Here is a 25,784-nt window from a genome sequence, read left to right as displayed (position 1 = left end):
ACTTATAAATATATATGCACCCAACACAGGAGCACAAAAGTACATAAAGCAACTATTAACAAACCTTAAAGGAGATATTAACAACAACACAATAACAGTAGGGGACCTTAGCACCCTACTTACATCCATGGATAGATCATCCAGACAGAAAGTCAACAAGAAAACAGTGGAATTAAATGAAAAACTGGACCAGATGGACTTAATAGATATATCTAGAACAGTTCATTCAAAAACAACAGAATACACATTCTTCTCAAGTGCAAATGGAACATTCTCAAGGATAGACCATATGTTTGGAAACAAGGCAAGCCTCAATAAATTTAAGAAGCTTGAAATCATATTAAGCATCTTTTCCAACCATAATGCTATGAAACTAGAAATCAACTACAAGAAAAAGCTGGATAAGTGACAAATATCTGGAGACTAAACAACATGCTACTGAACAACCATTGGGTCATTGAATAATTAAAGGCAAAATCAAAAAACATCTGGAGACAAATGAAAATGAAAATACACCATACCAATTCATATGGGATGCAGCAAAAGCAGTCCTAATAGGGAAATTCATAGCAATACAGGCCCACCTTAACAAATAAAAGGGGCCAGCCCAGTGGCATAGTGGTTAAGTTTCCATGCTTCACTTCGGTGGCCTGGGGTTTGCTGGTTCAGATCCCAGGCACAGACCTACACACCACTCATCAAGCCATGCTTTGGCAGTGTCCCACATACAAAATAGAGAAAGATTGGCAACAAATGTCAGCTCAGGGAAAATCTTCGTCACCAAAACAAACAAACAAACAAACAAACAAACAAAATCTAAAATAAGCAATCTTAAACTTCACCTAACAGAATTAGAAAAAGAAGAGCCAACAAAGCCCAAAGTCAGCAGAAGGAGGGAAATAATAAAAATTAGAGTAGAAATGAATGAAATTTAAACCAAAAACACAGAAGAAAGGATCAATGAAACTAACAGCTGGTTCTTTGAGAAGATAAACAAAATTGACAAGCCCTTAGCCAGACTCATTAAGAAAAAAAGAGAGAAGGCTCAAATAAATAAAATTATATAAATAAAAGAGGAGAAATTACAATGGATACCACAGAAATACAAAGGATTTTAAGAGAATACTATGAAAAACTATACACCAACAAATTGGACAATCTAGAAGAAATGGATAAATTCTTAGACTCATACAACTTCCCAAAACTGAATCAAGAAGAAATAGAGAATCTGAATAGACCAATAACAAGTAAAGAGATTGAAACAGTAATCAAAAACCTACCCAAAAATAAAAGTCCAGGACCAAATGGCTTCTCTGGAGAATTCTACCAAACCCTCAAAGAAGATTTATTATCTATCCTTCTCAAACTATTCCAAAAAGTTGAAGAAGATGGAATACTTCCTAACACATTCTATGAGGCCAACATCACCCTGATCCCAAAGCCAGACAAGGATAACACAAAGAAGGAAAATTACAGGCCAGTATCACTGATGAATATAGATGCAAAAGACCTCCACAAAATATTAACTGAATACAGCAATACATTAAAAGGATCATACACCATGATTAAGTGGGATTTATACCAGGGGTGCAGGGATGGTTCAACATCCACAAATCAATCAATTTCCTACACCACATTAACAAAAAGAGGAGTAAAAACCACAGGATCATCTCAGTAGATTCAGAGAAAGCATTTGACAAGATCCAACATCCATTTATGACAAGAAGTCTCAATAAAAAGGGGTATAGAAGGAAAAGTACCTCCACATAATATATGACAAACTCACCACCAACATCATACTCAACAGGGAAAAAACCGAAAGCCAACCCTCTGAAAACAGGAACAAGACAATGGTGCCCATTCCCACTACTCTTATAGTACTAACGGTTTTGGCCAGAGCAATTAGGCAAGAAAAAGAAACAAAATGTATCCAAATAGGCAATGAAGAAGTGAAACTCTCACTGTTTGCAGACAATATGATTTTGTATATAGAAAATCCTAAAGAATCCTTCAGAAAACTATTAGAAATAATCAACATCTACAGCAAAGTTGCAGGGTACAAAATCAACATATAAAAGTCAGTGGCACTTCTATACTCTTAATAGCAAACTCAGGAATACAATCCCATTTATGATCACAACAAAAAGAATAAAATATCTAGGAATAAATATAACCAAGGAGGTGAAAGCCCTATACAATGAAAACTATAAGACATTATTGAATGAAATCAATGATGACATAAAGAAACAGAAACATATTCCATGCTCATGGATTGGAAGGATAAATATAGTTAAAATGTCCATACTACCCAAAGCAATCTACAGATTCAATGCAATCCCAATCAGAATCCCAATGGCATTCTTCACGGAAATAGAACAAAGAATCCTAAAATTCATATGGGGCAATAAAAGACCCCAAACAGCTAAAGCAATCCTGAGAAAAAAGAACAAAGTTGGAGGCATCACAATCCCTGGCTTCAAAATATACTACAAAGTTATAGTAATCAAAACAGCATGGTACTGGTACAAAAACAGGTGCACAGATCAATGGAACAGAATTGAAAGCCCTTAAATAAAACCACACATCTCTATGGACACCTAATCTTCGACAAAAGAGCCATGAACATACAATGGAGAAAGGAAAGTCTCTTCAATAAATGGTGTTGGGAAAACTGGACAGCCACATGCAAAAGAATGAAAGTAGACCATTATCTTTCACTACACACAAAAATAAACTCAAAATGGATGAAAGACTTGAAGGTAAGACCTGAAACCATAAAACTCCTAGAAGAAAATATAGGAAGTACACTCTTTGATATCAGTCTTAAATAGATCTTTTCGAATACTATGTCTACTCAGGCAAGGGAAACAAAAGGAAATATAAACAAGTGGGACTTCATCAGACTAAAGAGCTTCTGCAAGGGAAAGGAAACCAGGAACAAAATTAAAAGACCACTCACTAACTGGGAGAAAATATTTTCAAATCATATATCCAACAAGGGGTTAATCTCCAAAATATGTAAAGAACTCACAAAACTCAACAACAAAAAAGCGAGCAACCCGATCAAACAGTGGGCAGAGGATATGAACAGACATTTTTCCAAAGAAGATATACAGAGGGCAAATAAATACATGAAAAGATATTCAACATCACTAATCATCAGGGAAATGCAAATCAGAACTACACAAAGATATCACCTTATACCCATTCAAATAGCTATAATCACCAAGACAAAAAATAACAAATGTTGGAGAGCATGTGGAGAAAAGGGAACCTTCATACACTGCTGGTGGGAGTGCAAACTGGTATAGCCACTGTGGAAAACAGTATGGAGATTTCTCAAAAAACTAAAAATAGAAACACCATATGACCAGCTATCACACTACTGGGTATTTATCCAAAGAACTTGAAATCGACAATTCAAAGAGACTTATGCACCCCTATGTTCATTGCAGCATAATTCACAATAGCCAAGAAGTGGAAGCAACCCAGGTGTCCATCAACTGATGAATGGATAAAGATGTAGTGTATATATACAATGGAATAGTACTCAGCCATTAAAAAGACAAGATCATCCCATTCGCAACAACCATTCTCTACTTCCTAATTTGGTTTGTTGGTTCTATCAATGCTGTTATTACACCTGCTGCTCCTCTCAGAGCGCTCATAGACTTTGTTCTTATATACAGATTTTGTCAGTGCATTAATTCTCTATTGCTGTGTACCAGATTACCACAAGTTTAGCTTACAACACATGCTTATTATCTCCTAGTTTCTGTGCGTCAGGAGTCTAGGCACCGCTTAGCTAGGTCCTCTGCTTCGGTTCCTTTCGAGTTGTTACTTAGTTCTGTCTGGCTCTTGACCAAAGACCACCTTCCATTTCTTGCCATGTAGGCCTCCCCAACATGGCCACTTGCTTCATCAAAGCCAGCAAGGAAGAGATTATGCTAGCAAAATGGAAATTAAAATCTTTTGTAGCCTACTTATTTGTAGTGCCCTCAACCTTGAAGTATTCTCTGGGCTAGAAGCAAGTTACTCGAGGGGAGGGGATTACACAGCCTGTGGATGCCAGGAGGCAAGGATCACTGAGGCCATCTAACAGCTGCTCACCACAGTCAGTTTTCTCAATGAAGTGGGTAGTTCGTGAGAGTAGGGGTGTGTTTTTTTGCTTATCATTGATCATTACTGTCGGACACAATGCCTGGCACACAGTAGGTCCCAAATAAATATTTGCAGGATAAGAACATGTCTCTATTAGATGGCATATGTTTAGATTTGGGGTTTGGGGGGACCAGTCTAAGCATTTGTCTTTTAAGAAACAAAATAAGTCTTTTATTCTTATTGTTATAAAATTGGTTGGAGCTCACAGTCATATTACTGTGTTTGCTTTTCATGTGTCCCTGTGATTTCCCTTGAATATCTTTCTTTTGCTGTGTTGACTGTTTTCTTTCTTGTCCGTTAGACCTACCAATGGCAGTCTCTGCCGTTGTCTCCCGTACTCTCGCTCTTTGCTCACAACCCTCTGCTTCTACTAGAGCCCTCAAAGCTGACTCGAAGCAGGACAAGCTTTCAGTTTACATTTTTAGGGCTCTGGCTCAAGGGAAGGGAGTTCTGTCTCTCTACCAGTTCAGCAACAGTAGGAGATGGATATGATTTTGGCATCTTCTGTTGTTTCCCAGATGCATTATCCACAAACGTGATCCTCTTATAATTGCGTAGCATCATATACTAAAGAAACTGTTATTGGTAGCCTGCAATCTAATCATTTCTTTTAAAATTAAAATACTATAAGGAGGTGTGCCTCATTTCAAAGAATTGATCTAATTTTTAGAGTATTCCATACCATCCAAAAATTGGGAAATGTGTGTGCTGTGTCACTATCACCCACTCTAGTCCCCCACCCACTGCTGGGCAAGACATAGTCATTGATTCATTCAGTCCTCCTCTTCATTCTTACAACATTCACTCTCCCTTCGTATACTAAGCCCTGCCCTAGGCACTGGGAACACAGATAATTAAGACACTTGGAGTCTACTGAGGGAGACAGACATGAACACAGAGGATATCTCTGTGTGTATGTGGTTTATTTCTTTGTCCTCATATTTGGAAAAGTCTTCCTAAATATATGCAATATAATTCATATAAAATTCTTTTCGTGAGGATATAAGGTGAGAAATGTGTTTCTTCTTTTCTAAGTAGTTATTTGAGCAATCTCCTCTCTGGTTTAAGTGCCACTTTTATCATGTGTTAAGACATAATGTAAATTCAGTGTTTCTAAACTCTCTATGGTTTTACTTATCTGTCCAACTATTTTAAATGTTGTAACTTTAACCTGGCAGCTGAGATGCACACACTTATACGCAACCTCTCCTACCTAGATTACTTCCTTTATTTGTTTAACGAAAGGTACAGAAGCTTAGGTGACTCCAGTGGCCCCACAGAGCAGGTACATTTGCAAGGACTATTCATCAACTGCTGACACTCTCGCTTTAAGGGAAGGTCTGGCCATTTCTGAGAAACTCATCTTTTTCTTCTTCCTACCCTTTTATATCGTTATTTGGGAAGAACTTAAATAAATTAGCCATGCCTTTAACAGCAAACATATATGGACATCCTGAACCCTTCTGTTCTCTGAGCCAAACTAAGCCTTGGCAAGGCCAGGTCTCATTCCCCGTGGTAGGTGAAGCAGAGTCAGCATCCAGCCATCCTCAAGGAAGCTCACCCTTTGGCTTCCTGGCATCCTCAGGGGCCAGCATCCCCACACCAGCCTGTGTGTCTCTACCAGCCAGCTTAAAATCAAAGAAAAATCGTTGAATCCCAGTGGAAATACTATCTGATTAAAATATGCACATATATTTTAATATACTCTGATCTGTATCCCATTGAGATTCAGAAAAGGTTTGGAAGAATTTCATAGTTCTTAAAATACTAGAACTGTCAGCTATAGTGGACACTCAAGTTTCCTTATTGTCTTAGAATGTTAACTCAGCCATTCTGAGTTTTAAATACAAAATAAATGTGAGTAAGAGAGTGAGCCAAAACTTTATAAATATTCACTTATGAAAGATAAATGATTTGGATTGGGGAGATAAAAACAAATCATTAATCTGTGGGCACCAAACCTTTTATTTATGTTCATAAACTGAGGCTAGGATGATTATTGTAGGTGGATCAATTTTTGAACTTCTGTGTATTACTAAATTATTTTTTCTCATTAATAAAGGGGAAAATTGATTATATCTTAAAACCTGGACAATTTTTAAATTTCTATAAAATGTTGTTTGATCTTACTATTAAGGCATTATCCTTATGCTCTGTGGAATACAGCTTCAAATTCATCATTACCTATATACCATTACTGTCTAAAACTTAACCTTTCTTTGTTGCAGTTAGAAAATGATTGATTAAATAATGTTTCATTATTCTTTACAAAGCAAGATCACCTTGATGTTTAAATTAAACTATGAAGCACCCTTGCAAAATAAAGGGGCCACGTTTCCTCTGTGGTGGCTGTTGACCCTGCTGGTTATTTCAGGGTTAAAACAGACTGAAGCTGTCATGGTCCTGCTTTGCCTAATCCTGCTCCTTCTAAGTCCTTTGACCCCGGCAAGCCTGAAGTATAACGAAGCCTAAAGACACCAACACTGAGTAATGGGGATGACCTAAAATGTTAAGCATTTTGGTTAATTCTATCATTTTTTTAATTTAAAGATAATTTAAATCAGATTGTTGAAAAACCAAATGTCGCGCCTCCTGCCTCTTACACTTATAAAATGGATGAGGTTCAAAACCGCATAAAGGAAATACTAAACAAGCATAACAATGGCATTTGGATATCTAAGCTTCCACATTTTTACAAAGAGTTATATAAGGAAGAACTTAATCAAGGAATTTTACAGCAGTTTGAACACTGGCCTCATATTTGCACGGTACATTTCTCCTTGTTCCTTCATCCTGATGCCTCCTTCCTGCCCCACTTTCAGATTTTGAGTTATTAGTCATATCACCTTTTATCCAAGGAGCACGAAGCACTTTATGTAGTATTGCTCCATTAATCTTCTCTCTAAGATTAACACATATTGGTTCTTATTTACAGGAGAAGTATGTCAAGGTTGAGGGCTGTGTGTGTTGTAATTGCTATTTTTATATATTTTGTTTTAAATTACTATTTAAATGCATTTAATATGTGATAATATATATACCATTTTGTAGTAAACTGCTACCAACAGCTACTGATAGCTTTGCCATTTTAACAAGTTGAACTTACTAGTAATGAAACTCTTTTATTTAGCCTCAAATTTTATGTGCTTCTCCCTGAGCATTTTTAAAGATATTCAGCTGAACAAAGTTATTTTGGCTAATTATTTATAGAGTACCTGATTTTTGTTTTAAAATTAATATAGAGTTCAGACTTAAAATTTTTACAAACTTCTTTGGAGAACAAAATTGAAAAGTGAGCTGACATCAATTTCCATACCTGTTCCTACTTGAGAGTCTATTATTAAAATAAAATGATGGGGGCTGGCCTGGTGGCACAATGGTTAAGTTCGCGCGCTCCACTTCAGCTGTCTGGGGTTCGCAGGGTCAGATCCTGGGCGCAGACCTCCATACCCCTCATCAAGTCATGCTGTGGCGGCATCCCACAGACAAAATAGAGGAGGATTGGCACAGATGTTGGCTCACCAACAATCTTCCTCAAGCAAAAAGAGGAAGATTGGCAACAGATGTTAGCTCAGGGCCAGTCTTCCTCCCTCCCTCTCTCTCTCTCTCTCTCTCTCTCTCTCTCTCTCACACACACACACTCAATAAATAAATGAATAAAATGATGGATCAGAATAGTTTATTAGAAATCTTAGTTCAGCTAAAGATGGAGACAACTACATTGTTAAACCAAAGTAACTGACTTTTAGATGTTTCTTAGTGTTTTTATTTTCATAGAATATATTCAACAACATAACTGTTTTAAATGGTAGCATTAGCAGCTCTTGGTGCTTCTAAATTTGTAGAATTAAATATGCATAACAATTATTGTTTGGTAGAGGACTTTTATATCTTTAATATATGTTTTGGCCCACAACCCTGTTGGGCAAAGTGTAGACCACTCCCTCTTTATAAGCAGCTGGCCTAAAGACAGTTTGTATTTGTGTAACCACTTTTTCCTCCAGGCCACTGACACCCACTTGAGTCCCATGGACTTTCCAGACAAGAGTCACTGATTCATCCCTCCATCCTATTTATTCATACATCATTCACTGTGCACCCGTAGGTACCAGTCACTGCCTCAGGGCTGAGAACATCTAGGGCTGTGTGATGTTAGATTATACGGTGTGAAGTGGGAAAAGAAGAAGAAATAGCCAACTCTGGGAATACGGCTCTTCCCCTACGTATAAAGTCAGCAATGCTTATTAATCATAAGAACGTTAGCTCTGATTTATGTGGGATGTGGGGTTCTTATAATGGGAATTTCTAAGGTTGCTATTCGGTTCATTCCGTTTTTACTCCTTTCTGGGAAGGGTTTTCTCTCTCGATGCAGGTTTAGCAGTGTTGATGTCGAGGATGAACCCCTCACACTTCCCTAACTCGAGGGGCCTTCCGAGGTTTCGCCAGGCTGCCAATTTGAAGGTTCAGGGCTTCGAGATCCTTCTTGGAATGCATATGGTTCTTTTATTTTTTAAATCTGTAGACATTCATGAACTAATAACTTATCTTCAGTGAACGTAGAGCTCTTTTTTATAATCAAGATACACATATAACTCACTATTAAGCTTTGATGAAGAAATCATCTTTGGAGTAAATATTTTAAAAATTAACTTCACAGATTCTTCTTAATGTATTATGTCTCTGGTTACTTTAATATTTTATATTCCATGGTAATTACTAGTATTTGTGTAGCTGAATTTATGGCTTTTTTGGGGGAGAAAGTTTCAACCTTGCTACTTTACGTGTCTGCAAAGCCCCCAGATTTCTCTTGCTAAGATTGTAGGTGAGAGAATACCTATCTCTTTGGTGTTAAAACTTTACCTAAAATGAGTGGTTTCCTACTAAATTTCAGGTGCTGAAACAACTGACTTTTTATTTTCTGGTTGCTCAAATTCATCTTAGTTGCATGATTATTTTCTGTCCGGGCAGTGAAGCTGGAACATAAAGCAAAAATATAATAATAGCTTTCTTATCTATATGCTGTTTCTCTCAACTTTGGATAGGAATGTTTCAATGCAATCACTATTAATTCTTAGGTATGAGAATTTGCTTAGTGAAGCATTGTGTCCAGGATGCCAAAAAAAATGCCAATCTTATTAACATGTATTGATATTTTTCAAAACTGTTTTTTAATAACCTCTGAATATGTTTTAACAGCCTACTGGTAAACAGTTTTCAACAGTTACACCATGGTTATTTTTAGAGAGTTTTAAACAGTTACACCATGGTTATTTTCCCTTTCTTCTTACTTCTTGCTTTTCTTTGCTGAAAAGCAGAAACACTGATAGCATGCCCAGGGCTGATACTGCTGCAAGCGGGGTCAGACAGTCTCAAACACTGTGCAGAAAAGTTAGGGTAAGAAAGACTTGGTAATGTGTATCTCTCTGTATGGCTGCTTGTGTAGCTGAAGAAGAAATCCAAGTGCAGTGTATTTCTTTCTTTAAAAAAAAATGCTTTCTCCCTCAATCATGTAAAACATTCTATATAAAAAAGAGTGAAAAATAAAGTTATAAAAGAAATAAAAATCACCTATCGTCCCATCTCGCAGAGATAACAACTTGCAGGGATTTCCATTGGAACGTCAGAATGGGCAGCATCAGCTTCAGGGACCAAATAGCAGCTCAGAAATTTTACCTTCATGGAGGCTCTAATCAGCTACCTGCTACACGCCGCTTCACAAGGATGTTGGATGACATTTTAATGCAGGCAGAAGGATGCTTTGAATCTGTTGTTCTTAACCTTTTGGATCTCCCCAACAACAAAATATGGACTGAGAGTTAGGAAAGCTAAAGAGAAGATAAAGTCATATTAATGATGATGAACTGTTCATAGTGTTCCTAGGCAACTTGTGAGGGAAATGGAAATTGTACAGAAGCTGTTTGGAAAGGCAAAGAGCCCGTGATGGTAAGCCTGTAGACCAAGGATACTGGAATCTAAGAATGCCCATTAGGTCCAGTATTTATAAAATGCTTCCCTGAGCCAGCCACTCACCTGGGTGCTAGGGGCAACAGTAAACAAGACAGACTCACAGCCCTGTGAGGTAGGCACTATTATTACGTCTTCCATTCTGCATTGGAAACTTTGGACCCAGAGAGGTGAGTTGTGTTGCCAAAGGTCACGCAGGTAGTCTGTAGCAGAGCCAGAATGGGAACCCAGACAGCTTGGTTGTTGAGGCTCTCACTGAACTCACTGTTCTTTTTCTAATTCTTTGAGGTATAAAGTTATGTTGTTTATTTGAGATATTTCTTTTTTCTTAATGTAGGCATTTACTGCAGTAAACTTCCTTCTTACATATCTGCAATATATAAGATTTCATCTCATACAATTTACATATTCAACATATGTAGCAAAATAGATGACTTTTGTGGAAAGCTTATCACCCTTGGATAAAACATTTCAAAACATATCAATGACGTTTATTTCTTTAATTACGGCAAAATAAGAAATGAACAAAAGAAACTCCTATTCATAAGAAGTAAAAACAGTGGGATTTGGGGTGTTTCATTCCTGAAAGAATGTTTGGAACTATCATGGGAAATCACCAAATCTCAAAGGGAAAAAGTCTTCACAGAACAATGGCTGGTGCGGTCAGTAAGCAGAAGAGTCATGGAAGGCCAGACCCCTGGTGTTTCATGAAAGCAAGTGCTTGCTAAACAGGAGGCTGGGCCCTGCTGCTCTCTTGAAGAAATGGCAGATGTCTGGGAATGGCTCAGTGTTACCCAAATTCCTGCCCTCTGTGGTGAAAGCCCCTCAAAGAGACCAAAACCCTAACAAGAATATGTGAGCCGAAGCATAAACCTCTCTCTTTTCTCACAGGAAGAAAAGCCTTTCCTGGAAGTTCACCAGGCAGAGCATGTCAAGAAGCTCCTGAGAAAGTCCCCCGGGCAGTAAGCCATGGATGGTCCATTCGCCCCTCAGTGTGTGCGGCAATACTGATGGGCCCTGATTGTGGGAGAGACCCTGGGATGATGGGAAGGGCGCTTGTTTGCTCATAACAGAAACTCAGCTCAAACTGGATGAAAGAGGAAAAGGAAATTTAGGGCCTTACAGAACCTAAAAGTATAGACTTAGTTTCAGACACAGGTGGACCCAGGGGCTTAATTGCCATCATCAGAACTAGATCTCTTGGCCTCACCTCTTCTCGGCTCTGCTTTTATCTGTGTTAGCCTCATAGTTAGGTGGGCTTCCTTCCCATGGTGGCCCCCAGAATCTCAACTTATACCCTCCTGGGTTAAGCTCACAGGAAAGAGAAATTTTCCTTTCTAATAATTCAAACAAAAGTCCCATGAGTGTGTTTCACTGGATCAAATTGGACCACATGCCATCCCAGAACCAATTCCTGTGGCTGGGTGATTGGAGAAAACTGATTGTTAAGCGTGGGTCACATGTTCACCACTGGAACCAGGAAGTGGTTCAGCCTCACTGAACCACAGGACTGCTGGTGGGGAGAAGTAGACTCCTAGAGAAAAACTCATATGTCGTTACCAGTAAAAGAGGACAGAGCTCATGGCCAGGCAAAGGCACCTGGTCTTCAGTGATCATACAGGTCACCCCACCCCTGCCACTGGCACTATGTGCAAGGGGACGTGCCCCAGAGAAGGGACGTGTCTAATCCAAGGTCACACAGTGCCAAAGCTAGTGCTTTGGTTAGAACTACATTTTTCTACATATGGCAAAAACCACAAAATAATAGGTTTATTTCTTTCTCATGTAAAAGAATTCTGGAGGCGAGCAGTCTAATACTGATCCTGGACTGTTCACCATGGCAGTTTACCAATCATCTGTCTTTCTACTCCAATGTCTTAGTGGTTTCCATCATGAAGGCTGTCCTTTGTCACATATAAATGCTGGGGCTCCAGCCTGGATCAGCCACCGTGTCTGCATTTCAGACGGCAGGCAGGAAAAAAGAGGGAAGGGCAATGGGGTCACTCCCAGCTTTATCGGTTCCATCTAAGCACCCTCCCTGAAGTCCCACACCACACCTCTGGCACAACTAATTGGCCTGTATTTCTTAGTCTTGGTCACTCTTAGCTGTAAGAAAGGTCAGGAACTACAGCCTTTTAGTTTGGTGAATTGCTGTACTGAATAAAACTGAGTCTCTGTCCTTAATAAGGGGAGAATGAAAACTGTGGAATCTCCCAGTGTTTCTTTCTCTTCACTAAACTCTAAGATGAAGAGGAGAAAATGAGGTTATTTTCAGGAGACTCAGGCATTTGTTTACCAACCAAAACCTGTTTTTTCTTAGTGTTTATTCATTCAAAGGGAGAAAAAAAGTCTTGATTACAAACTAGGACATATGAGTAGGAGCCCTGCTTTCATTTCCCAAGCAGAATGATTAGAACCACTGTGTTGGCTTTTATCTGCCTGTACCTTGTAAGTAGATCTGAGCAAATCCTTTTCTGTTTTATAAATGGGGTGGGGCTAGGGCAGGCATTGTTCTTAAAAAGCTGGGTCAAAACTGAATCTGTATAAATCAAAGAAGTACAATTCTTTGACCCCCACCATTTTGACTCCAAGGACACTTTAACTCATGTGGCAAATGTAACTAATAAATATAATTGAATTATTTATGGAGACTTCCAGTTGCCAATTCCACACATAAAAGAGCTTAGCAAAACCCAGAACTGAAAAATCAACAACTCTTCTTAGATCTGTCAGAGAAATGAGGTCATGGGGGAAATCATTGCTTCTAAAATTGGAGAGACAGGTGGATATAGAGTCACAACAGAATGGAGCAGAAACTCCATGGAAACTGGTGCCAAGGTAGTAGGAAAATCTGAACTGTAACTGATACCATCAATCAATTGGATATTTTGGAACATCCATAGACTATTTCATCAATAACAGCAGAATACACCTTTTTCTCAAGATTACAAGGAAAACTCACCAAGATAGACCACATCCTGGACTATAAAACACACCTTAACAAATTTAAAAGAACAGAAATCATACAGTGTCTGCTGTCATACCACAATGGAATTAAACTAGAAATGAATAACAGAAAGATAATTGGAAAATCCCAAAATAGTGGAAATTAAATAATATGCTTTTAAGTAACATAAGTCAAAGAAAAAAATCTCAAGAAAAATGAAAAATAAATGAAAATGAAAACACAACTTATCAAAATTTGTGGGAAGCAGCAAAAGCAGTGCTTAGAGGGAAAATTATAGCATTGAACGTGTATATTAGAAACAAGGAAAGATGTGAAATAAATCATCTAAGCTTCCACCTTAGGAAACTAAAAAAGAAGAGCAATTTAAATACAAAGAAGAATAGGTTTAATAAAAATTAGAGCAGAAACATATGAAATCAAAAATAGGAAATCAGTAAAGAAAATCAATGAAACCAAAAGCTGGTCTTTTTAAACAATCAATAAAATCAATAAGCTTCTAGCCAGAATAACTAAGAAAAAGAGAGGACAAAAACTACTCATGTCAGAAAAGAAAGAGGGAACATCACTACAGATTCCATGAGCATTAAAAGAATAGTATGAACAACTCTGTGCCCACAAATATGATAACCTAGATGAAATGGACTATTTCCTTGAAAGACACAATCTGCCACAACTCACACAAGAAAAAATAGACAATAGGCCTATATCTATTAAAGAAATTGAATCAGTAAGTAATGACCTTTAAAACAGGAAGCACCAGTCCCAGCTGGGTTCACTGGTAAGTTCTATGAAAGATCAATAAAGAAATTATACAAATTCTCTACAATCTCTTTCAGAAGATAAATGCAGAGAGAATGCTTCCTAACTCATTCTATGAGGTCAGCATCATCCTAATACCAAAAACAGACAAAGACCTTACAAGAAAATAAAATTGCAGTCCAATGTCTCTCATTAGCATAGATGCCAAAACCCTAAACAAAATATTAGCAAATCAAGTCCAACAATGTATAAAAATGCATACACCACAACGAAGTTGGATTTATCCCAGATATGCAAAGCTGGCCTCATATTTTAAAAATCAGTTAATGTAATCAATCACATCAACAGCCTAAAGAAGAAAAAAAATCACATGATTATATCAATAGAAGCAGAAAAAACATTAAACAAAATCCAACACCAATTTATGATAAAAATTTTCACTAACCTAGGAATAGAGGGGAACTTCCTCAATCTGATAAAAATCTACAGCTAACATCATACTTTATAGTGACAAATTACAAACTCTCCTGCTAAGATCAGGAAGGATGTTCCCTCTCACCACTCTTTTCCAACATTTACTAGAAATCCTAGCTAATGTAATAAGATAAGAAAAGGAAATAAAGGTATACTGATAGGTAAGGAAGAAGTAAAAATGTCTGTTCACAGATGACATGATTGTGTATGTAGAAAATCCTAAAGAATCAACAAAAAAACCTCCTGGGACTACTAAGGAATTATAGTGAGTTTTTAGGCTACAAGGTTAACATGCAAAAGTCAATTGGTTTTCTGTATATCAGTAATGAACAAGTGGAATTTGAAATTAAAAACACAATACCATTGGGGCCTGCCTGGTGGCATCTTGGTCGAGTTCACATGCTCCGCTTCAGCAGCCCAGGGTTCACAGGTTTCGATCCCAGGTGCAGACCTACACCAAGCCACGCTGTGGCAGCATCCCACATATAAAAAAGTAGAGGAAGATTGGCAGAGGTGTTAGCTCAGGAACAATATTCCTTAAGCCAAAAAAAAAAAAAACCAACCCACAATACCATTTACATTAGCACCCCCCAAAAAAGAAATACTTAGGTATAAATCTAACAAAATATGTACAAGATCAATCTGAGGAAAACTACAAAATTCTGTTGAAAGAAATCAAAGAAGAACTAAATAAATGGGGAGATTATTCCATATTTATGGATAGGAAGACTCAATATTGTCAAGATGTCAGTTTTTACCAACTTGATCTACATATATTGAGATTGATCTGTGTATTGGGATTCAGTGCAATTCCAATCAAAATCCCAGGAAGTTATTTGGTGGATACTGACAAACTAGTTCTAAAGTTTGTATAGAGAGGCAAAAGACTCATTAATAATCATACAATATTAAAGGAGAAGGAGAAAGTTGAAGGACTGACACTGCTTGATTTCAAGATTTACTATAAAGCAGCATTAATCAAGACAGTGTGGCGTTGACAAAAGAATAGACAAATGAATCAATGGAACAGAATAGTGAGCCAAGAAATACACCAGCATAAATATAGTCAACTTATCTTTGGCAAAGGAGCAAGGGCAATATAATGGAACAAAGATTTGCTTTTTAATAAATGGTGCTGGGACAACTGTACATCCACATGCAAAAAAATGAATCTAGACACAACCTTGCATCTTTTATAAATATTAACTTAAAATGGATCACAGACCTACTTAAATGTCAAATGAAAAACTATAAAACTCCTAGAAGATAACATAGGAGAAAATCTAGATGACCTTGGTTTGGTGATGACTTTTTAGATACGACACCAGAGACACAATCCATGAAAGAAAGAATTGGTAAGCTGGACTTCATTAAAATAAAAAATTTCTGCCTGTGAAAGACCCTGCCAAGGGAATGAAAAGACAAGCCACACATTGGGAGAAAATGTTTGCAGAAGACACATCTGATAAAGGCTGCTAGCCAAAATATATAAAGAACTCTTAAAATTGAACAATAAGAAAAACAACTCGATTGAAAAAGGACTGAAGACCTTAATAGACACTTCACAGAGAAGATGTACAGATGGAAAATAAGCATGTGAAAAGATGCTCCACAGCATATGTCATCAGGGAAATGCAAACTAAAACGAGACTGAAAATTTATGTCCACACAAAAACCTGCACATGGATGTTTATAGCAGCTTTACACGTAATTGCAAAAATGTAGAAGCATCCAAGAGTCCTTCAGCAGGTGAAATGGATAAATCATCTGTGGTACGTCCCGACAGCATGAATACAATTCAGCACTAAAAAGAAATGAACTATCAAGCCATGAAAAGACATGGAGGAAACTTAAACGCATATTAATAAGTGAAAGATGCCAATCTGAAAAGGCTACATACGATATGATTCCAACTGTATGACATTTTGAAAAAGGCAAAATTAGGGAAACAGTAAAAGATCAGTGGTTGCCAGGGTTTCAGGGGAGGGAAGGATGAAGAGGCGGAGCACAGAGGATTTTTAGGGCAATGGAAATACTTTGTATGATACTATTATAGTGAATACATGTCATTAGACATTTGTCCAAATCCATAGAATGTACAAGACCAAAAGTGAACTATGATGCTGAACTATGGACTTTGGATGATAATGGTGTTTCAATATAGGTGCATTAATTGTAACATATGTACCTCTCTAGTGGGGGATGTTGATAATGCAGGATGCTATACAAGTGTGGGGGCACATAGGACTACGGAATGTCTCTGTACCTTCCTCTCAGTTTTACTGTGAATCTAAACCCCTCTTAAAAAATAAAATCTTTAATAGTAATCTTGAATAATAATAAATTTTAATAATCTTAAATTTAAAAAAGTAATCCACATAAAATCAAACTGATAATGGTTAAACCTGCACATGGTAAAATTTATCATTGACTAAAAATTGATGGGAGAGAAATATATTTGAAAACATTTTGATATGCAAAATTTGACCCAAGAATGTTGACTTGGTAGAAATAATGATACCTAAAGGAAACTTACAATAGCAGAATCTATAGTCACCAAATTATGCCGTGAACAAAAATCACGTCATTTAAACATAAAGTTATTGATACTAATAATTTCATTGAATTGAAAATAAACGTGGATAAACTCGAATTGGTTTACTGTACTATATTTCAAAAAATGGATCAAGAATTTAAATGTCTTATTTCATTTTGCTCATATTTAAGTTTGCTTTCTCAACAAGAAATTTTAAATGTTGGCATCATTCTGACTTCAATATTTTATTAAGCACAGAATCAAAACATTTCATGTGGTCAAAGTTATCTGAGCTAAAATGTCTGAGTCAAAATGGAGGGATAAAAATAGCAAGGCCAAATTGTCTTCTGCTCATTTTAAATGTTCTAGGATGATGTTTATGTAAATTAATCCTGTGATTAAGTTTTAGGTGAAGATATTAGTTAAGTTATGCTGGAGTACCACATAAACCCCCAGATTTCAATGACTTAACACTATATATATTTTTGCCCACATAGCAATGTTGAGTGGTGTTCAGGTTTGGGAGGCAGCAGTTCTCCGTGTTATTCCATAACCCAGATTCTTCCATCATGTGCCTTCATCATACCCAAGAACCCTCACCATCTGCAACCAGTCAGCAGAAGGGGAAAGTGCGTGGAGAAATACATGTGGGAGGTTTTCAAAGGCCATGTGGAAGCAGCACACATTCCTCCCACTCACTCCTCGTCCATTGGCAAGAACCAGTCAGGTGGCCACATCTAACTCAAGGGAGGCTGGGAAATGTGGTCCAGCTTTGTGCCCAAGGAAGGGAGAATGGATTTTAATGGACAACTAGAATTCTTCGCAACAATAAATAACTCACTTGGAGTTATTGTGTTTCTTAAATTTTTATTGGTTCTCTACTCTGTGACAATCACTATGCTAAGACCTGGAAGAGAGTCCTGGCCTGGGAGAACCCCATGGTCTAAGAGAAGGAGCTAAGATATGGTATAAGGCACGCACCCTCTAAAGAGAGAAAAAGGAAAGGTGAAAGTGCTCCAAAAGTTTAGTGATTATTCCAGATTGAGAAGCTGCCTGAAGATGATAGCATTTGAGCTCCATATTGAGAGACAAACAAGATTCAGTTGGTGAAGTAAAATGGCAGCAGGAACTCTAGAAGCAGTGGCATGATGATAGGAAGCATGATGGCATAGTGACAGGATGGTGGGAGTGAGCAAGCATGATATGTGTACAGGAAGCAGAACCTTCTCCAACTTGGTTACCACCAAGATGCAAGAAGGGGAGCAGTGAGAAAGATGGCTGGAACTGTCCCCAAGGTCACCCCTTATTCAAAGTGAGCCATTCATTTCACTCTGATTTCATTAATGTTTGAAAAGTCCTTGGGCCCTTGTGGGGCCTAACCTTGTATGCTGTAGGGTGAAGAACAGAGCGTGGGGTAACTCCTGTCTCCAAAGAAGTCACAATCCCGTTCATCTCGGTACAGCCAATCTGAAGTCTCTTTCAGATGACTTTTGCACTTCAGTGAGCTTTGGCCTTAAAACCAGAGAGACTCATGTTATTCACGTACTGAGCTGGACTCAGGTGAGACCTTGAAACATTCACTCTGTGTCCCCAGTTCACTGCCATTGAGTTCTGCATGTTCGTGTATGTGAGAGATGAGCTAGACCTGTTTGAGGGAGAGTTGGAGAGCTACATCGCCTCCGTGAACCAGACGGGGACCCTGACCCCAGTCATCCTGCAGGTGAAAGAGCTGATGAACGTCACCAAAGGTAAAACCATCCCGCCACCTTTGTTCCTGCCACCTGCATGGGAAACAGAGGGACTTGTAACTGCTGGCAGGTGCACACCTGTATAATTATTGCTGCTAGTATTGATATTACCTGCATGAGGTGACTGGTCTGGGAGAAAAATGTGTTACAACTGATAAATGCCTGCCTACATTGACTAGAAGGTCAGTGGGGTCAGGACACAGGCCATTTTGTTAAAACCCATTTGGGGCTGAATTGAATAAGCCCTAAGAATTTTCTCATCCTAAATAGCCTATTTTGTTTTAATGCCAGTGGGAACAACTAAAATCATCATATATCTTTCCCTTTGGAAAAAGTAAAACACCAAGTCTTGACTTTTTTTTAAGATTATATGAAAAGTTTGTGTCTTTCAAATTTTATTTCTTAGTTCAAGCTGCTATAACAAATTACCGTAGGCTGGGTGGTATACAGAACAAACATTTATTTCTCAGAGTTCAGGATCCAGGTGCCGGCAGATCTGGTGTGTGGAGAGGGCCTGCTTCCTGCTTTGACCATCTTCTCTTTGTATCCTCACATGCTGGAGAACAAGGAGAGGAAGCAAGCTCTCTCGTGTCTCTTCCTATAAGGCGCTAATCCCCTCATGAGGGCTCCATCCTCATGACCTAATTACCTCCTGAAGGCCCCATCTCCAAGCACTACCACGTTGGGGATTAGGGTTTCAACATATGAAAATCAGGGGGACACAAACATCCCATCCATAGCAGCCACTTCACCTTTCTTTGAAAATGACATATTCTAATTATATGTCCCTTGCCCATGGAGGCGGGAGAGTTCTTCACTATTCCCTGATGAAAAAGGACCCCGGACAAGATGTCAGGATAAACTCACTCTGTGTCATTGGACAAGTCAGGTCACCTCTCTTGGCCTCAGTTTCCTCATATTTAAAACGGGGTTTGGATAGGGGTGCTAGATGGTTTCCAAAAGCCTTTGAGCTCTAATATTTGATGGCTGTGAATTACCAAATGTTCCTTAAGTCATGAAACAAGTGATGCAAATGATATTTTTACTTAAGATTCATAAGCTAGTAGAACATCAAAACGCGAGGGGTATAGGTCTATGAATCATGTGAGGAAAATTCTCTTACATATATGTGACATGGAATACCTTTTACATGAACACAGGCAGGTACTGCTTCTCCTATGTTACCATACTTTATTGTTGCCCTTGAGCATTTTTATTCATCTTTAATGTAGATTTATGTTCAGCCTGATGAGTCCTTGAGTGTAATACTCAGCTAGCACATTCTATGATTTCAGTAACACTATTCCAAGTCATACTTTTAAAAATACACATTTCCATCTCTGTTCTGGGCAAGTTTTTCATGCAAACCTCAGTTTCTTGGTCTGGGTGAATTGTAGTGAATACATCACCATATTCACTCATGTTTTATTCCCTCTTTGATATACTTCTCACATGTTTAAGCACTTTGAGGATCAGAACGTAAAATTTTCACTGTATCTCAATCTCTTCCAGCATTAAAGCAGCTACTCTCTCGCCAAGAGAGACTTTTAAGCTGAACGTGCTTCCCCTTGGGGAAGATGAAGGCATTACATTAAAGGTGTGCAGTCGTGTTCTTGCTGCTTGCTGGAGCAAGTCCTCACTCACTCTCCTGTGGCCAGACTCCTCCCATCCTTCCCTTCTAAGGATGTCTCCCCTGCATCCCCAGGCGGGAGATTCATGGCTGTCTACTGGCATCCTTTGTGTTGGTTGAGGTTTGAGATAAAGCAATAATCCTGGTGATGCTGAGACAAAGACACATCTGAAACTTGAAAGGAATGGAAATCAGCTTTTCCCCTTCTTTTTAAAATACCTTTATGAAAACATAATTCACATAACATAAAATTCACCCATTTAAATATACTATTCCTTGGGTTTTAGTACATTCTCAAGGCTGTGCAGCTATCACCACAATCAAATCTAGAACCTTTTCATCACCCTAGAAAGAAATCGCGACCATGTGCAATGACTCCTCATTTCTCCTTCACTCTCCCAGCCCTAGATGACCATTAATTTCTGGCTTTACAGATTTGCCTATTCTAGACATTTTATATAAATAGAATCATACAATATGTAGTCTTTTCTGATTGGTTTCTTTCACATAGCAAAATGTTTACAAGGTTCATCTATGTCATAGCATGTGTCTGAACTTCATTCTTTTTTATTGCTGAATTTCATTCTGTTGTGTGAATATACCACATTGTATTTATCCATTCATCAGTTGATGGAAATTTGGGTTGTTTTAACTTTTTGGCTTTTATGAATAATACTGCTATGAACATTTCTCTGCAAGTTTTTCATATGTTTTCATATATCTTGGGTATATGTCTAGGAGTGGAATTCTGGATAAGAACTATGTTTAATGTTTTGTGGAATTGCCAGACTGTTTTCAAAAGCAGCTGCATCATTGTGTATTCCCACCAGCAATGTATGGGTGGTTCAATTGCTCCATATCTTCACCGACAATTGTTAGTATCTATCTTTTTTATTATAGCCATCTAGTAAGTGTGAACTGGCATCTCACTGTGGTTTTTAGTTGCATTTCCCTGATTTCTCTAATGATGTTGAGCATCTTCTCATGTACTTATTGATCATCTTCCCTGAGTAATGTCTATTGAAATTCTGGCCCTTTTTTTTTTTTTTTTGGAGGAAGATTAGCCCTGAGCTAATATCTGCTGCCAATCCTCCTCTTTTTGCTGAGGACAACTGGCCTTGAGCTTGAGCTAACATCCATGCCTATCTTCCTCTATTTTATATGGCTTGCCAAGCAGTGCGTAGGTCTGCACCCAGGATCTGAACTGGCAAACCCCAAGCCGCCAAAGCAGAACATGCGGACTTAGCTGTGCCTCTGGGCCGGCCCCTCTTGGCCCATTTTTAAATTGGGTTATTTATTATTAAGCTGTAAGAGTTCTTTGTATATTCTATACACAAATTCCTTTAAGAAATATAATTTGCAAATATTTTCCCGCATTCTGTGAGTTGCTTTTTCACTTTTTTGGTGGTGTCCTTTGAAACATGTTTTTAGTTTTGATGAAGTCCAACATATCTTTTTCTTCTTTGATCACCTGTGCATATCTAAGAAACCACTGCCTAATCCAAGGTTTTACTCTCATATTTTCTTCTGAGACCTTTATAATTTTAGCTCTTACATTTAAGCCTACAATCCATTTTGAGTTAATTTTTGTATATGGTGTGAGCTAACGGTCTAACTTCAGTGTTTTGCATGTGAATATAAGTTGTCTCATTACCATTTGTGGAAAATACATTGACAATGAGGCCTTACTTCTGGATTCTCACTTGATTCCATTGATCCATTTGTCTATCCTTATGGCAGTACCACACTGTCTTCATTACTATAGCTTTGTGGTATGATTGAATTCAAGAAATTTGAGTTCTGCAATTTTGTTCCTTTTCAAGATGGTATTGCCTATTCTAGGTCCATTCATTTTTATATGAGTTTTAGGATTAGCTCGTCAATTTATGCAAAAATGGCATTGGAATTGGATAGGGATTGGGTTGAATCTGTAGATCATTTGTATTAGGAGTATTGCCCTGTAAACAGAGAACATCCAATACATGAAAATGGGTTGTCTTTCCATTAATTTAGGGCTTCTTTAATTTCTTTCAGCAATCTTTGTAGTTTTCAGTGTACAAGTTGTATACTTTTGCTAAATTTATTCTTAAGTATTCTTTTTGATACTATTGCAAATGCAATGTTTTCTTACTTCATTTTCAGATTGTTCATTGCTAGTGTGCAGAAATACAATTAATTTTTATATATTGGTCTTGTGTCCTGCAAACTTGAACTCAATTAATTTTAATGTTTTTGTTTATTTATTCCCTAAGATTTTCTGTATATAAGGATTTGTCATTGGGGAATAGAGAGAGTTTTATTTCTTCCTTGGCAGTCAGGATGCATTTTCTTGCCCGATTGCCCTGGCTAGACCCTCCAGTCTAGTACTGGATAGAATTGGCGAGTGTGGATATTGATTTTCTTATTCCTGAATTTAGGGGGAAAACTGTCAATCTTTCACCTTTGAGTATGATGTTAGCTGTGGGTTTTTGCAGACATTTTTTATCAGGTTGAGGAAGTTGCCTTCTATTTCTAGTTTATAGAATGTTTTTAATTATAAAGAGGTGTTGGGTTTTTTCAAAGCTTTCTCTGCAGCTATTGAGAACCAGCTTGTATGGAAGCTTTTACACCCACAAATCATCGTCCTTCCTTGTTTCTCCATCACTATCTCAGAAATACACAGAATCCCTCTGAAAGCAAATTAGATACAAAGTATTAAAAACTTGCTGGAAGATGGGTGAATGGATAGTCCAGCCCTCTTGATTCCAGTTATCCTTGCACGTGGCTGACGGTTAACTGGGGGTGGGTCACCACCACCCGAAAAGTGGCAGTTAGAAGTTCAACTATTAACGGTTTCACAAGGATGGAAGCGACCTGTGATGTGTATACTCCATAATTTTCTCTTCCCATTACTCACTGTAGATTGAAAATAATACCGAAGGAGAGGATTGTATAGGAAATAAAGTATATCAAGGGTTTGTGTGGCTAAGATGGATCAGAAATATAAGCAAAACTTTATTTACACAAGAAACGTGTTAAAGGAGGTCAAATGTATTTTGCCCAGACCTTTCTGATGTCAGTTTCTGCATTTTGAGAATACTGTTTCTGGTTCATCTTCTGAGGCCTCTCATACCACTTTTTCTATTTCAGGAGTCTGGGTGGTGACGATTTTGCCTGCCTCCTTCACGTGTGTGAGCCAGCTGTTCCACATTTTGGCCTGTTACAGATAAGAGGGCTCTGGGAGTCATTTGTGTCTTCTGCCAGGAAAGCATCTGACAGACTTTCCTAAGAATTCCTGAGCAGTGCAGCAGTGGCTGCACTGGAACCAGGAGCGTATGCAAGATCCAGGGACAACCACATCTATTGGTAGTAAGAAAAAGAAAACTATTGATTTGAGCTTCTACTATTATCTAGACATTGTGCTAAAATCGTCTTTAGATTGTCACCATAACCCTGAGGGGTAGTTTCATTCTCCCTTTTTACAGCTGAGACTCAACAAAATAACTTACCCAAGCAAGTAGCAGCCAATCATGTCTTCTGACCCCAGAGACTGTCATTTCTTGTCCACTCTGGCATCTCTATTGGATGTCAGACCTGCCCTGCTCTTCAGAACCAATCACACTGGGCTCCCAGCAGGTGAATCTGGCTTAAGGGGACCTCACAGGACACTGAGTCCAGGGGCCCAGGTGTAGCAGGTTCAAGAACAGCAGCGCAGGAGGAGGCGATGGCCTTCAATCTGTAGCCAGCATTTGCATGCAGATGCAGATGAATTTTAGGTATCTACTGCTCCCTTGTCTCTGTCTCTCTGCCTCTGCCTCTTTGTCTTTCTGGCTGAGTCTGTAACTCATACTCACTCACAGGAAGCCCAGGGCCACTTCCCACTGCTCCAGAGCATCCTGCCTTCACATGCTCCCCACCTGGCTGCCCAAAGGGTGGGGTCTCTTGCAGGTGGCATCCAAGAGAAGACTCTCCTGGCACGAAGAGGCCCCATCTCTCCATCCCCACCCTGGCTTGCTCCCTCTCTCTGCTTTCTTCTCCCTGGACCCAGTGGGTGGATGGCACTTGCTGCTCTCCCTGCCCCATCTGACGTAGGGATGTCTGCTCCTTCATTAGGCTGTAAGTGGCTGGGAGATTTTCACTGAGGCATTTGACCACAACCAGGGACAACTACTGTGCAGAGCTGGCTGCATGGACGTGGGTGGAGGTGGCACAGGGAAGAGAGGGCACCTGTGCTGGGGAGGCCTCTTTCCTGTCCAGGATGGCCCCTCGCCCCCACACCTGTCACCCAGGAGTGATGATCCTTGCCCTGTCTCCTTTCCAAGACTGTGGGGCAAAGGAAATACTGGATGGGAAAGCATCCTAAAAAGTGGGAAGCACTACCACTGTGCCAGTATTTTTACTTTCCTTAGCATTATTCCAACCTACATATGGGCTCTTTTTAAAAAAATGTTACAAAAAATATTTAGTGTCAACTAAGTCTTCCTGCTATTCAGACCCCAACTTTTTGCCCCAGAGCTAAACATTGGCATTCATTTTCTGAGCTTCCTTCCAGGAATTTTGTAGTCAAATATATCTGCGTGTGTTCCTGTTCCTGGTAGCGCATTCTACTCCAGTGCTGCCAAACAGAAACACAACGAAAGCCACAGGTGCAATTTTGAATTCTCTGGTAGACACTATTAAAAAGGTAAAAGGGGAGGTGAAAACAACTTAGTAATTAACCCAAAATAACCCAGATATCATCATTTCAACATGTAATAAAATACAAACTATTAATGAGATATTTACATCCTTTATTTCATACTAAGTCTTCCCAATTCAGTGGTCATGAAATTGCAAAACAACTTGGGAAATGCTGGAGACCGGAGCTTAGGAAAAAAGCAGGACACAGGTGTGGATGTGGACTGTGATCATAACTATGCCGACCTAATCTTTATGCAAAGGGCCAGACTAGCACACAAGATTTCTTGGGGTGTGGGATTGTGAAGGGTTGTGGCCCCTTTTTAATTTCCCTTTATGTTATAAGGCAGGGCCATCATTAAAAATGGCTTTCTGGGCCTGCCAGTAGTGTAGTGATTAAGTTTGCATGCTCTGCTTCAGCAGCATGGGGTTTGCGGGTTTGGTTCCTGGGCGCAGACCTACATTCCGCTACACACACACACACCATGGTGTGGTGGCATCCCACATAGAAGAAAGAGAAGAAGATTTGCAAAGGTGTTAGCTCAGGGCTTATGTTCCTCAAGCAAAAAGAGGAAGATTGGCAACAGATGTTAGCTTGGGGCCAATCTTCCTCACCAAAAAAATAAAAATAAATAAGATTTTGTTTTTGTTTCAAAGGATTATTACTTAAGTAATACTATTCATTACAGAAAAAATAAGAAAATGGAGTAAAATGAAGAAAATAAAAGCCACATACACAGTCTCAACTATCACATTCAATCTCCATTAAGACTAGGAAACTACATGTTATTTTTTTTTTACAAAATACAGTAAATTTAAGATTTTTAAGGCTAATCAGAACCCTCCCATGAGCTGTGGTCAATACAGGGGGGCTGAGCTGCCCGTCAT

General features: G+C 38.6%; 1 protein-coding gene and 1 long non-coding RNA gene across 2 annotated transcripts in view; one reads left to right on the top strand and one right to left on the bottom strand.

The window, feature by feature from the left end:
• Positions 1-12,514: 12,514 nt before the first annotated feature.
• On the top strand, positions 12,515-23,449 carry LOC124242354 (stimulated by retinoic acid gene 6 protein-like). Its single transcript, XM_046667317.1, has 3 exons — positions 12,515-12,573; positions 18,457-18,610; positions 23,370-23,449. The coding sequence occupies exons 1-3, from the start codon at positions 12,532-12,534 to the stop codon at positions 23,447-23,449; spliced, it is 276 nt and encodes a 91-aa protein (XP_046523273.1). The 5' UTR covers positions 12,515-12,531.
• Positions 23,206-25,784, bottom strand: part of LOC124242359 (uncharacterized) — a 19,552-nt gene continuing 16,973 nt past the window's right edge. The window contains exons 5-6 of the long non-coding RNA XR_006889429.1: positions 23,729-24,892; positions 23,206-23,579 (exon numbers count right to left, since the gene is read on the bottom strand). This is a non-coding gene — a long non-coding RNA (uncharacterized LOC124242359). The remainder of the gene's footprint in view (positions 23,580-23,728; positions 24,893-25,784) is intronic.

The sequence above is a fragment of the Equus quagga genome, chromosome 1, assembly GCF_021613505.1.
Source record: "Equus quagga isolate Etosha38 chromosome 1, UCLA_HA_Equagga_1.0, whole genome shotgun sequence".
NCBI lineage: Eukaryota > Metazoa > Chordata > Mammalia > Perissodactyla > Equidae > Equus > Equus quagga.
Note: the sequence above shows the minus strand (reverse complement) of the source record. Positions and strands in the feature narration are given on the sequence as shown.